Consider the following 14,498-nt stretch of genomic DNA (forward strand, 5'->3'; position numbering starts at 1 on the left):
CATGTTTATGAACTTGAAACATTTCACTTAATAGGAGTGGATTATCCCTAAAATAAATAATTAGTCTTGGCAGGTAGTAAATAAGCAAGGTGTTAATTAATGGATTGATGAATTTTCCTTGCTGGATATTAGCTGAAATTTAAGGTTTGCAGTTTAGGTTGTATGGGTCACGTGGTGGTGTGTCTGTAGTCTTAGGAGGAGTAGAATACAGTGCTGATAAGGAAGAGTGTAGAGTGTAGACCAGCTGGAGGTGGGAAGAGGCTGAAAGCTGGTTGCTGACCCAACATGGGATGGTGACGGAGGTTTAGAGGGAGGTTACCAGAGAGGACTTCTCATGACCCTGCCCGTGAAGCTACAGTGTCTCCACCTTTCCTATTGTCCCTTATCTCATGTTCTGTGTGGTCATCTAGATGTCTTCGAAGATGAGAAAGCTCCAAAGAAGAGTGTTCTCTCAAAAGTTTCACGAGGAAAGAGGAAGAGAGGCTTCGGTGATTCTGGGGGCCCAGCAGATGGTCCAGCAAGAAAGAAAGCGGCCAAAGTGACTGTTAAATCCGAAAACCCTCAGGTTATTAAGGATGAAGCCCTCAGTGATGGGGAAGATTTCAGGTGAGATGGCTGAAAACCTCTTGAGCAGGTCTTGATTGTTCCCATCAGGGAAGTGTGACTAAGAAAACCTCCTCTTTTTGCTTGTCACTGGGATCTGTGGAAAAGGTGGGATCTTGAAACTCTTCTAGGTAGAGCTCAGACCACTAGTAAGAGCTGGGAAGAGTCTTGGCAATTATATAGTTTACCTCCCAAACTTTTCAGATGAGGACGACAGCTTTCAGAAAGTGATTTGTTCGTGGTTACACAGCTAGATGGTGGCTAAAACCAGGATGAGACCTCGGTCTTCTGACTCCTGGTCCAGTGCTCTTTATACCACACGAAGACGTTTCATACACGAGGCATTTCCCTGACGTCTGGCCGTGTCCTGTCCTGCTCTCCTCGGGTGCGCTCCGCCCCTGCCCAGCTGGACTTCCCTCCTTCACTTGACACGTGCTCACGCTCTTCCTTCTGCCTGGAACGGTTTCTTCCACCTTCAAGATGCAGAGCAGAAGTCATCCCCTCCACAGTCTTAATTGATTCCTCCCCCTTTTCCTCCTCGGACTTCTTGCTGCATCTCGTAAGAGTGTAACTGATCCGCCTTGTGTTACACTACTTGTTTCCGTGCCATATACCACTGTGAGCTCAGACAGCTGGACCCACACTGGTTCATTTGTTTATGCCCCGTGGTGTCTAGGGCGGGGCCTTTGACGTGAATGAACATATTAATATGTGGTGAACAATCAACACTTGATCGTCTGCCTCCTAGGGAAATTGGGGAGGGGGAGGAAGAGGACAAACAGAGAGGCAGTAGTTTCTTCTTCGTTTCAGAAATAAACCCTCACTCTTAGTGTCAGCTTTTCCAGCAACCTCCAGTCCTGGCTCAGAAAGTAGGCCAGGACAGGGCAGCTGTGGGAAGGAGCACAAGGAAGCATGTGGATTTTCCACCATCGTTCTTCTTTTCCCTAAGACTTTTCCTGCGAATGCCTCTGAGCTTACTGCTTCCCAGTTGCCTCTCCCCACTTGTTGAATTCTTTCTGCATAGAAATTCACAAACAGATAGACCAGGATGTTGCCAGGGAAAGCTCTGGTCCCCCTTTCCGTCTCAGTTAAGAGTTGCCATTTCTGCCACTTTTACTCTAAGGGGACATTTTTGTTGCTGTGGTGTTGAGAGGAAGTGGCAGGCTAAAAAGGGAGTGTTTGTCTTTTTAGAGCTGAAGCCTGAGGCTTGTTATTTTAAATGTCTGTGCTAAAATCTTGGGTCATATTCTCACTGGATACCATGTGTCCAGTCTTACAAAAGCTGTAAGTAACTCAATTCCCTGAACATATTTTATGTGTGAATTTGCAGAATTTTATTGCATATTAGCAACCGTTGACTCTTGAGCCAGTATTTAGCCAGCTCTGTATCTACGTAGTTCTCTCCTTACGCTTCCAGTCGTCTGTGTTCCTTATGACACACCTGTGTTCAGTTACATCCCCATTTACTTAGAAGTTAAAATTCTACCAACCTCAGTCTCCTTTCGTCTTATTTCCCAGAGGTGGGGAAACAATCTTCTGAGTTGGCTCATGGTAGGATCCGCAAATGTGACTTCTCTCCTCTTCTTTCTGGCGTCTGGCTGCACGTGTGTGCACACAGACATCGCAGCTTTTACTTCTGGGACTCACATTATTTTTGTGGTTTTTTTCTAACTTTCCCTGTATCATTTACAGACACAGCTGTTTCCCTTCACACAGCTCTAGATTGTAGGTTCATCATGTTCCTCCTGTTTTGACAGCACATCTAGTGTGCGACCTGTGACCAGAGCACATCTTGATGGGAACTTGAGACCCGGGCTAATGGAGGAAGTGAGGCTCAGAGCTCACAAATCATCAACTAATTGCAACAGTTTCTCAGTAAATAGAAGGAGTCCTTAAAGTTGAGTTTAGTTTAAACATAGCCCTAGGATGTCTGAGCTTTTCTTCATCTTCCCTCCTGTGATCTCTACACAGGGACTTCCCGAGTGCCCTCAAGAAGGTGCACCGTCCAGAGAAAGAGGCTGCTGCGGACAAAGGTGGGGGTGAAGGGGGCGACGAGGAAGAGAGTGAGGAGGACTGGGAAGAGGTAGAAGGTAAAGTGTCTTCCTCTGTTCTCAGAACTGTTTGATGCTGTTTTTCTGTTTGATTCTGTTTGGAGTCATGTCACTGCAATCCTGTCCTTTTCTTTTGAAACTAATAAAAACAAAGTTGCAGTCGGGGACTTGCTTTTGATGTAAGGAAAAAGTCATGACCAGGTTAGCAAAGAACGTTGTATATTCTCTTCCTCTGGTGGTGCTCCATGGAGGGGATCATGAGATAGAGAAGACGCATCGTCTCATAGAGCCCGGGCTTTGCGGGTGCTCATACCTGGCTCAGAGGCCAGCTGTGCCACTTGTGCAGCTGGGTGAGTGAGTAACTCCAGCTGTCCGAGCTGAGTTTTTCCACTGGTGACAGTTGGTAAACACCGAACACTTACTGTGAGCTGGGCACAGTCTAGGCTCCAGGGTTGTTGTGGGAAAATGTGATGGGCCTGGTGCATCACATACTCAAAATACATAGCCCCTAATGTCACCATCCTTAGCGTGACTTTTCTTTCCCAGCTTTTTATTTTGAAAGCGTTCAAACCTACAAAAAAATTGAACATGTAGCCCATACACTGTTCACCTAGACTCACTAACTTTACCATTGTGCCGTTTGAATGTACCAGCATCTTTCCTTCTGTAAATCGGCATTGTGGAACCACGTGAAAGTAAGTCGCAGACATCCTGACTCTTCACTTGTAAATGCTTCAGCATGCATTTCCTAAGAGTAAGACATTCTCCTGCATGGTGAAATACCATTATCATACCTAAATTAAGTCCCTAATTGTTATAAAACTATCCTTTATAACTGTTTTTCCTCTCTTTTTTTTTTTTTTTTGCTTTTCATAGCACTGGGTTTTTGTTTCGTTTTGTTTTGTGTTGGTGGAGTCCTGGCCTCTTGTTTCGTAGAATGTCTCATATTGTGGTTCGTGATGGTGGGAAACTTGTTTGAATGCCCCCTGGATTTCTTACAAACTGTAAGGTGAGGCCAAAGACTTAGTTATATTTAGATTAAACATTTTTTGGCAGGAACACTTCAGAGCTTTGTACTTCACGGTGCATCCATTCAGAGGCATCTAATGTCAGGTTGTACCGCTGCCGATGCTAAGTTTGGTCATGTCTGTGGTACTGCCTGATTGTGCCAATGTAAAGGTACATTTTCCTTTTGTAATTTACCATCTCTAGTGGGACTCTGATTCTGTGTGAATATCCTGTTCCCCAGTCACTTTCTACTTAATGGTTTTAGCAAGCGTCAATGATCTTGACTGAATCAAAGATTATTATATTGAGCACTGCAAATATTTTGATTCTGTCATCTCATGTATATTTATTAGCTGACTTTGATCTGTAAAGAAGAGCTCTGCCTTTTAAGAATTGTATTTATTTATTTTGGGTATCACTATGGACTTAAAAATTCAATGTTATCAGTTATCATCATTACATCTTCTGATCTTTGGATTGTCCCACGTTTGGCGAGCAGGAGCCCCTGTGAGCTAGCTACCCTACAGAGTCCTTTTGACATGGCTTCATTAGTTTCTGAGAATGTTTTTGTTCTTTGGCACAATAAGATGTTCCAGGATCTCTCTGTACTCTCCTTGCTGCACACCTGGTATTGGCCTTTTTTTTCCTCTAAGAAGCCCTGGTTCATTTTAGTAGGAACAGGTACATAGAAACCAAGGTCTTGGCACTGGGTATTGTCATTGCCAGTGGGGTGTCATTGCTTCTAGGCCCAGAGCTGCTTTGAAAGGAACTTTGCTAATGAAGTTCACAGTTCAGCAAATTTAATTTATTTCAGCTGGTGTTTATAAGCAGTGTAGCAGAGAAAGAGATGAAGATGCATGCCTTGCCGTGTATTCAGTACAAGTTTACAGTTGAATGGGGAAGTCATGCCTGTCTACAAAGCAAATTTTTGTGAGCGTTACCATAGTGATACAGAGAATAGGAAATTGCTCCCTAAGTCTCTTCTAAAACACACACAGATGAGCATTAGCTCCATGAAACCAGGGGTCTGTATCTAGTTCACCTAACTATCTCTGTGCCTAAGGTTCTTCCTCTGAGGGCTGTTTCTCTGGGTTCTTGTGCAGGTTAATGAGACAGTTAGATTGTAAGAGCACAGGGCCTGGCATTTCCTAGGAACTCAGAACATGGTCTCTACGGTTTCCTACCTCACACCCATTCCTCACTTGCTCTGTCCCAGCAGAACCTCGATTTTGTTTGGTACAGTATCTATTATAACGATAATTATTATTATTGATTTTAAAAATTACTGTTTATAGAAGTTAGTGAGTCCGTGCCGGGTGACGTGGGGGAAAGCGCAGCCTTCTCTACATCCGCTCTGCCCGTGAAGCCCGTGGAGATAGAAATTGAAACACCGGAGCAGGTGAAGGCAAGAGAAAGAAGGTACGATTAAGCACTTGCTTCTAGTTTCTGTCACGTATCATCACTGGCAGCTGCTCCTCAATGAAAAACACATAGGAGACCCGGGCTGAGTGTCAGAGCTGTCAGGAGCGCTAGGTGAGAGAGCCCTGGGCTCACCTTTAGGACTGAAGGAGACACCTTTGTGTCCTGGCTAGGGCAGGAGGTGTGCCAGGGGCTCTGCAGGTTGCCCGTCATCTTACTCCGTCTTTAGGACAGCGTGCGAATGAGGAGCCGGAGACTCAGGTTAAGTAACATTGCTGCTGTGAGTGGATGCGCCACGATCTGCGTCCCTCAGGCTGACCCGGCGTTGCTGTTCGTCTCCCCATGTCACTGCAGGGCCTGCGGCAGTGCCTGCTGCGGCTAGGGGCCCCCACTCCTCTCCAGGGTCCCCAGGCCCTCGGCAGCCCCTGGCAGCCCGGCCATATGGAGCGCGTCTCCTGGTAGTTAATTGGTTCCTGAGGCCCCCGTGCGATGGGCACGTTATGAGGCCTGAAGGAGGGAGACAATAGCAGTCAGGAAGCCTCAGGTTTTCCTCAGGATGCTTGGGACACAGACATGAGAGAGATTTTACAGCAGAACAGCATCGCACAAACGAGCGTGCGCTAACCTGACGTAAGGCAGTGTGTGCTGAGGAGCCGGTCAGTCCTGGGGGCGGGACAGTCAGAGGGGACGTCCTGGAGGGCGGGCTCTGAAGCATGCTTGGATGGCGGGTGGGCGCAGGTCGAGCAAGGGGGGGGAACGTCCTGGGCCAGGGCTCGCGGGTAAGGAGGAGTGGGAACAGCCAGCCTGCAGGTCTGTTGAGTAGCACAGCCTCAGTCATCGCAGCTGAAAGGCGTCGACGGGAGCGTGGGGTCGGCCTTCACCCTTCATCCTCCGAGTTTTCAATGTGCATTGCAGCGAAAAGATAAAAACGGAGTTTGAGACATATCTTCGGAGGATGATGAAACGTTTCAATAAGGAAGTCCGTGAGGACACACACAAGGTACGGCAGGGAAGGAGGAGGGTGGTACGCAGGGGAACTGGGCTTTCCATCAGCCCTGCCTCTGGGCTTCCACTCACTGTGTGACCTGGTGAGTTTCTGACTCGCTCCTGAAGTGGGGGTGATAACAGTGTCTGCCTGGGGGGATGGGCGTGAGGAGTAAGCAGATAGCACGTGGAAAGCACGTAGCTCAGTGCCGGGCGGGCAGCAGGGGCTAATACCAGGCACTGTCCTCCCATCCCTTCTCTCAGCTGTTTAATAACGTTGGTTCTGATCTCAGCTAAAGTTGCTGTGGCTTCTGGCTTCAGCGGGTACTTCCTGAACATACACCATTAGCAAGGTGCTTAGCAAGGTGCTTGGCATTGTGGGGAGAGAGACTTGTACGAAGCTTGTTTCCTACCATTCAGGAGTTTCTGATCTCACACAGGGAACAGGAAAGACATCAAAACAGGGAGACTCGAGACATAGAACAAGGAAAGAGATCAGTGTGGGCCTCAGTAGCCGAGGAAGGCCTCATTTAGGAGAGAGGATGGGGCGGGTCAGGAGGAAGGATGGCACAGGGAGACGCAGAAAGGCCGAGTGGTGGCCGGGCTGGTGGGACAGCCAGGGGGCCTGCATCTAGGAGGCAGCATGCGCTGGAGGCCCATGGAGAGTGAGGCAAGGGCAGACTTTGGTTTTCCTCTGACCGGCAGCAGGCAGCTAGGGAGAGTGTAGTGATGCGGAGGGCGGAAGGGGCACTGCCTGCAGCAGCTGCAGAAGCCGAGAGGTGCAAAGAGCACAGAGTCAGGGTGGAGAGACGAGGGGAGAGCTGGCGTGGCGCCCTCACAGGCCTGGGCGCCGAGCCGGGTGGCTGGGTTTCTTTTACCCCTTGGTGTTGGAGGTGAAAGAAAGGCGATGATGACTATGACTCCAAGATGTGAAGCTTAAGTGAGGGGAGAAGGGCGGAGCATGGGCTGCAGCAGGCCGGCTGTAGGCAGGAAGAAGGGGGACTGCCTTGAGGGGAAATGATGCAAAGCTGAGTGGGAGGAGGAGCAGACAGCCGCGTGGTCGTTTCCGGAGGCTGGGGAAGGCTGGGGTGGCGCGCAGGCCTGGGGACACGTGTGGGTCTGCGGCAGAGGCATTACACACACCGGGGTGGGGTTGAGGTGCACACGGCCTGTCCCATCCCAGCTGCGACAGCGGCTCTCCCCCATTCCGTTTCCTCCTGATCTTTTTGGAGCAAACACCAGACTTTGTAACATTTCATCCACAAATCCTTCAGGATGTATCAGTACCTCTAGAAGATAAGACCTCTTGAGAAAAAGGAAGTTTGTATTTTGCAGCTTTGAGATGTGATTGTTTCTTTGAGGGAAGGAGTACCTAGAGAGAAGAGGGGATGAAAGACAGAGTCTTGGGAGATGGCAGTGTTAGTATTTTTACTTTCTTGTATGTAGAAATGACAACAAATATTTCCTGTCCGCAAAACGTCTTTGAATTTGGCAGCAAAAATCCCACTGGTTTTCAGCCTTCCCTTTTCCCTCTCCCCAGGTTCACCTTCTGTGTCTGCTGGCAAATGGCTTCTATCGAAATAGCATCTGCAGCCAGCCAGATCTGCGCGCCATCGGCCTCTCCATCGTCCCAACTCGCTTTACCAAAGTGCCACCTCAAGACGTGGACGTCAGCTACCTGTCAAACCTGGCGAAATGGTAGGGCCTTCAGGCCTGTGCTCCAGAGCGTAGTGTAGGATTTGTGTCTCAGAGGCTGGGTGCAGGTCAGTTCCACAGACCCTCCTTGAGGGGCTGGGAAGGCTCCCCAGGGGGAGGGTGTGAGTTGGGTCTTCAGGAGTTGGCCAGACAGGCTGGGAAGAGGGGCACTGGCAGGCGGGGCTCCCAAGACACCCCGCTCTGTGTTTCGGCTGTAGAAGAACAGAGTTCCTCTTTGCCCTGACGTCTGATGCAAAGGAATGCCCGATTTCTCTCCAGGTTCATTGGAACATTTACAGTTAATGCAGACCTTTCAAGCAATGAGCAGGATGGCCTGCAGACGACGCTGGAGAGAAGGTTTGCTATTTACTCTGCGAGAGACAGTGAAGAGTTGGTCCACGTGAGTGACTCCTGGCAGCACTGTTTTCATTAGGTCTGTTAGCTGGGGAATATGGCAGTCATGTGCCACATACCCATTCCAGCTGTTTTACATATATTTCCTTGCTCAGTTCTCATAAAATAAAAACAGGTACTGAAGCTCAGAGAGGCTAAATCACTTTCTTAGGGTCATTCGGTTGGTAAGCATTGGAGACAGGATTGGGCCCATGTGTGAGTTGAAAGCTGCCCTCTCTCCTGTCTCTTACTTGGTGTCCTGGTGTATTAAAGCACTTAATTTTTGGTCAGCTGCCCTCGAATTGTTTACAGTATTCAAAAATCGTGTTTAAAAGTCCCAAGGAAATGTTTTTTCAAATTGGCTGCTGAAATCCTTAAGAAAGTGTTTCCTTACCTTCCAAGCTGGGTGAAGATGCTGGCAGGTGGCCGTGCAGTGAGTAGGGTTCTGTCCAAAAGGAGTCTTGGCGAAGAGTTTGTGTGTAGACGGGCTTTGTCGCATGCTTAAAATACCCTTAGGTGAGGCTCTGTCTCAATAAAACAAAAATAGGTAGAAATGTGGTTTTATCTCTGGAAGATTTCTGTTGATGCATATACTTGTGTCTGAGCTTCAGATTCTGTTTAGGGAAAGAGACTTTTTGTATCTTTAGAGACCAAATGACTGGCACCTTACTTCTCTTCCAATTTGGCTTGAAAAAGTGTGAGGTATCTGGACAGTAATTGTGCGGTGATATCACCACCCAGAGAAAAACACTCGTATTTCAGTGTCATCCTCCCAGACTTTGTTCCCACGTATATTTGTGCACATACATATTTGTTTTGTTTGTGTAGTTTTATTAAGCAAAGAAATAGTTTTTTTTAAAGAAGTAAACAATTCAGTGATACTCGGTGCATTTTCAGTGTTGTGCATCCACCACGTCTGTCTATTTCCAAGACACTCTTCCTATCCCGGAAGGAGACCCTGTACCTAGGACAGTCACTCCCATTCTTGCCCCTTTTCCCGCCTCCCCAAGTGTCTGGCAGCCACCAGTTCGCACTCTCTCTCTATGGGTTTGCGTACTGGGGATATTCCACATAAAAGAAATCACAGTACAGTCGGCACTCCCTGTCTGCAGGCTCCACACTCACGGATTCAGCCGGCTGCCAGTTGGATTCATATCTGCACCTGGTTGAACCTGCAGATGCAGAACCCAGGGATGGAGGCAGCACCAGCTGTGCTCTGGCGTTTTGTAGAAGGGACTTAAGCATTGCGGATTTTGGCGTCCGGCGGGGGCCTGGAACCAGTCCCCACAGATAACCGAGGGACGACTATATCTGACCTTTTGTGTCTGGCTTCTTTCACTTAGCATGCTTTCAAGGTTCATTCACGTTTGTAACATGTATCAACCTCATTCCTTTTTATGGTGAATAATATTCCATTGTATGGATAGACCACATTTCACTTATCCATTCATCAACTGATGGGCGCTTAGGTTGTTTTCCATCTTTTGGCTGTTATGAAGAGTACTGCTATAAACACTGTGTGTACATACATTTATTTGGGTACTTGTTTTCAGTTCTTTTGGGTATATACCTAGAAGTAGAGTTGCTGGGTCATATGGTAATTGTATGCCAAACTGTTTTACATAGCAGCTGCACCATCTTACCTTCTCACCAGCAAAGTACAAGGATTCCAGTTTCTCCAAATCATCACGAACACTTGTTATTTTCCATTTTTTGGATTATAGTCATCCTTACAGGTGTGAAGTGGTACTCACTGTGGCTTTGGTCTGCATTTTCCCGATGATTAATGATGGGTTAATGTCTTTTCATATGCGTATCGGCCATTTGTTTATCTTCTTTGGAGAAATGTCTGTTCAGGTCCTTTGCCCATTTAAAATTGGGTTCTTTGTCTTTGTTACTGAGTTGTAAGAGTCCTTTATATATTTCGGTTACTAGACGCCTATCAGATATATGCTTTGCAAATATTTTCTCCCATTCTGTAGGTTGTCTTTTTACTTTCTTCATGAAGTCCTTTGATGCACAAAAGTTTTAATTCTGACAAAGTCCAATTTTCTATTTTTCTTTTTTTTTTAAAATTATTTTATGTTTGGCTGCATTGGGTCTTGGTTGCTGTGCGTGAGCTTTCTCTAGTTGCGGCGAGTGGGGGCTACTCTTCGTTGCGGTGCGCGGGTTTCTTAATGCGGTGGCTTCTCTTGTTGCGGAGCACGGGCTGTAGGCGTGCGGGCTTCAGTAGTTGTGGCACACATACTTAGTTGCTCCGCGGCATGTGGGATCTTCCCAGACCTGGGCTCGAACCCGTGTCCCCTGCACTGGCAGGCAGATTCTTAACCACTGTGCCACCAGGGAAGTCCTCTTTTGTTTCTTGTACTTTTGGTGTCATATCAAGAATTCATTGCCAAATCCCAGATCATGAAGATTTCCTCCTGTATTTCCTTCTAAGAGTTTTACAGTTTTAGCTCTTACATTTAGATCTTTCATCCATTTTGAGTTAATGTTTTTATATGATGTAAGGTAGGTGTTCAACTTCATTATTTTTGCAAGTGGATATCCAGTGGTCCCAGCACCATTTCTTGAAGAGACTAGTGACTAGTCTTTCAACTATTCATTGTATTTGTTGTATTATTTTCACTATTTATTGGAAGTTTTTCAATGGGGATGAATGGTCTTGGCACACGTATCAGAAATCAATTGGCCATAGACACTTGGGTTAATTTCTGGGCTGTCTGTTGTATTCCATTGGTCTACATGTCTGTCCTTATGCCAGTGCCACACTGTTTTGATTACTGTGAATCTGTAGTAAGTTTTGAAATCGGAAGTATGAGTACAACCTCATAATGCTATTTTGGCTATGTGGGGCCCTGTGCAGTTTCATGTGAAATTGATGGTCTGCTTTTCCATTTCTGCAAAAAAGGCCATTGGAGGGGCTTCCCTGGTGGCGCAAGTGGTTGAGAGTCCGCCTGCCAATGCAGGGGACGTGAGTTCATGCCCCGGTCCGGGAAGATCCCACATGCCGTGGAGCGGCTGGGCCGCTGAGTCTGCGCGTCCGACGCCTGTGCTCTGCAATGGGAGAGGCCACAACAGTGAGAGGCCCGCGTACCGCGAAAAGAAAAAAAAAAAAGGCCATTGGAGTATTGATAGGGTTTGCATTGATTCTGTACATTGATTAGGGCAGCATTGCTATCTAGTCAATATTAAGTCTGTAAACATGGCTTTTCCCTTTTATTTGCTTTTTAAATTTCTTTTAGTTGTATTTTGTAGTTTTCAGTGTACCTGTCTTTCATCTTCTTGGTTAAACTTTTTCTAGGTATGTTATTCTTTTCGATGCTGTTGTAAATGGTATTGTTTTCTTAATTTCCTTCTCAGATTGTTCAGTGAAGGTGTATTTAAAAAATGGCTGATTGTGTTGATCTTATACCTTGCGGCTTTGCTGAGTTCATTTAACAGTTTCTTGTGCATTCTTTGGGATTTTCTATATATAAGATCTTGACCTCTGTGAACAGAGTTAGTTTTACTTCTTCTTTTCCGGTTTGAATGCCTTTTGTTTCTTGTTCTTGTCCAGTTGCTCTGGCTAGAACTTCCAGCACAGTGTAGAATAGCAGTGACAAAAGCAGGCATCTTGTCTGGTTCTTGATATTGGGAGGGAAAGCTTTTCACTCTTTCATGACTGAGTATCTTGGTCGTTGTGGATTTTCATATACATTCTTTATCATGTTGAAGAACCGTATTTCTAGTTTTCTGAATGTGTTTTAATCATGAAAGTGCTTTGAATTCTGTCAGATGCTTTTTCTGTGTCAAATGAGATGATTTTGTGATTTTTCTCCCCTTCATTCTACTAACGTAGTGCACTGCATTCATGGATTTTCTGTCGATTGATTGATTGAAGTATAGTTGATTTACAATATTGTGTTAGTTTCAGATTACAGCATAGTGATTTAGTGTTTTTTGCAGATTATATTCCATTATAGCTTATTACAAGATAATGGGTATAATTCCCTGTGCTATACAGCAAATCCGCTTATCTATTTTATGTATAGTAGTTTGTATCTGTTAATTCCATACCCTAATTTGTCCCTTTTCTCTTCTCACTCCCCCTTGGTAACCACAAGTTTGTTCTCTATATCTGTGACTCTGTTTCTGCTTTGCATACACTGTCATTTGTATTTTTTTTTTTTTGGTTCTACGTATAAGCAATATCATTACCATATTTGTCTTTCTCTGTCTGACTTATTTCATGAAGCATGATATTCTCTAGGTTCATCCATGTTGCTGCAAAGCAAAGTATTTTATTGTTTTTTGTGGTTGAGTAATGTTCCATTGTATGTATATACCACATCTTCTTAATCCAGTCATCTGTTGATGGGTACTGGGGTTCCTTCCATGTCTTGAGTATTGTAAATAGTGCTGCTGTGTTCACTGGGGTGCATGTTATCTTTTTGGATTAGAGGGTTTTTCCAGATACACCCAGGAGTGGAATTGCTGGGTCATATGATAGTTCCGTTTTTAGTTTTTTAAGTAACTTTCATACTGTTTTCCATAATGGCTGCACCAATGTAAATTCTTACCACCAGTGTTCGGGGATTCCCTTTTCTCCACATCCTCTCCAGCATTTGTTATTTGTAGGCTTTTTGATGATAGCCATTCTGACAGGTGTGAGGTGATAGCTGATTGTGGTTTTGATTTGCATTTCTCTAATAATTAGCAATGTAGAGTATCTTTTCATGTGCCTGTTAGCCATCCGTATGTCTTCTGCCCATTGTTTGATTGGGTTGTTTGTTTGTTTTTGTTTTTGTTTTGCGGTACGCGGGCCTCTCACTGTTGTGGCCTCTCCCGTTGCGGAGCACAGGCTCCGGACGTGCAGGCTCAGCGGCCATGGCTTACGGGCCCAGCCGTTCCACGGCATGTGGGATCTTCCTGGACCGGGGCACGAAACCGTGTCCCCTGCATCGGCAGGCGGACTCTCAACCACTGCGCCACCAGGGAAGCCCGGGTTGTTTGTTTTTTTTTTGTTATTGAGCTGTATGAGCTGTTTGTATATTTTGGATATTAACCCTTGTCAGTCTCATCGTTTGCAAACATTTTCTCCCATTCAGTAGGTTGTCTTTTCATTTTGTTAACGGTTTCCTTTGTTGTGTAAAGCCTTTTAAGTTTAATTAGGTCCCATTTGTTTATTTTTGCTTTTATTTATTTTGCCTTAGAAGACTGATTCAAGAAAATATTGCTACAATTTATTTCAAAGAGTGTTCCACCTATGTTCTCTTCTAGGAGTTGTTTTTTTTTTTTAATTTTATTTATTTATTTATTTATTTATTTATGGCTGTGTTGGGCCTTCGTTTCTGTGCGTGGGCTTTCTCTAGTTGCGGCGAGGGGGGGCCGCTCTTCATCGCGGTGCGCGGGCCTCTCACTGTCGCGGCCTCTCTTGTTGCGGAGCACAAGCTCCAGACGCGCAGGCTCAGTAGTTGTGGCTCACGGGCCTAGTTGCTCCGCGGCATGTGGGATCTTCCCAGACCCGGGCTCGAACCTGTGTCCCCTGCATTGGCAGGCAGATTCTCAACCACTGCGCCACCAGGGAAGCCCTCTTCTAGGAGTTTTATGGTTTCAGATCTTACATTTAGGTCTTTAAGCCATTTTGAATTTATTCTTGTATGTGGTGTGAGGGAATGTTCTAATCTCATTGTTTTACATGTAGCTGTCCAGTTTTCCCAGCAACACTTGTTGAAGAAACTGTCTTTTCTCCATTGTATACTCTTGCCTCCTGTGTCATAGATTAGTTGACCATAAGTGTGTGGGTTTATTTCTGGGCTCTTTATTCTGTTCCTTTGATTTATATGTCTGTTTCTATGCCAACACCACACTGTTTTGTTTACTATAGCTGTGTAGTATAGTATAAAGTCTGGAAAGGTTATGCCTCCAGCTTTGTTCTTTTTCCTCAGGATTGCTTTGGCAGTTCTGGGTCTTTTGTGGTTCCATATAAGTTTTAGGATTATTTATTCTAGTTCTGTGAAAAATGTCATGGGTATTTTGATAGGGATTGCATTAAATCTGTAGGTTGCTTTGGGTAGTATGTTCATGTTAACAATATTAATTCTTCCAATCCAAGAGCATGGGATATCTTTCCATTTCTTTGAATCATCTTCAGTTCCCTTAATCAGTGTTTTATGGTTTTAGCATATAGATCTTTCTACTTCCTTGGTTAAGTTTATTCCTAGGTTTTGTGTTTTGTGTTTTTTTTTGGGGGGGGATGCAATTTTAATAAACAGGATTGCTTTTTTTACTTCCTCTGTCTGATATTTCATTGTTAGTGTATAGAAACACAGTAAATTTCCGTATATTAATCTTACATCCTGC

At 45.4% G+C, this 14,498-nt stretch overlaps 1 protein-coding gene across 4 annotated transcripts in view; it reads left to right on the top strand.

Moving 5' to 3' along the window:
• Positions 1–14,498, top strand: part of XPC (XPC complex subunit, DNA damage recognition and repair factor) — a 35,485-nt gene that overhangs the window by 6,641 nt on the left and 14,346 nt on the right. For all 4 annotated transcript variants that reach the window (XR_016394771.1, XR_016394772.1, XM_089919787.1 and 1 more), the window contains exons 2-7: positions 411–606; positions 2,575–2,693; positions 4,958–5,081; positions 5,997–6,081; positions 7,606–7,763; positions 8,040–8,160. Coding sequence is in view for 2 of the 4 variants with exons in the window: in XM_089919787.1 (XP_089775913.1) it covers positions 411–606; positions 2,575–2,693; positions 4,958–5,081; positions 5,997–6,081; positions 7,606–7,763; positions 8,040–8,160 (803 nt within the window). In the remaining 2 variants the exon portion in view is untranslated. The remainder of the gene's footprint in view (positions 1–410; positions 607–2,574; positions 2,694–4,957; positions 5,082–5,996; positions 6,082–7,605; positions 7,764–8,039; positions 8,161–14,498) is intronic.

This window comes from Delphinapterus leucas, chromosome 10, assembly GCF_059928025.1.
Source record: "Delphinapterus leucas isolate spDelLeu-1000000601 "Yukka" chromosome 10, BTC_Dleu_Yukka2, whole genome shotgun sequence".
In the NCBI taxonomy this organism is placed as follows: Eukaryota; Metazoa; Chordata; class Mammalia; order Artiodactyla; family Monodontidae; genus Delphinapterus; species Delphinapterus leucas.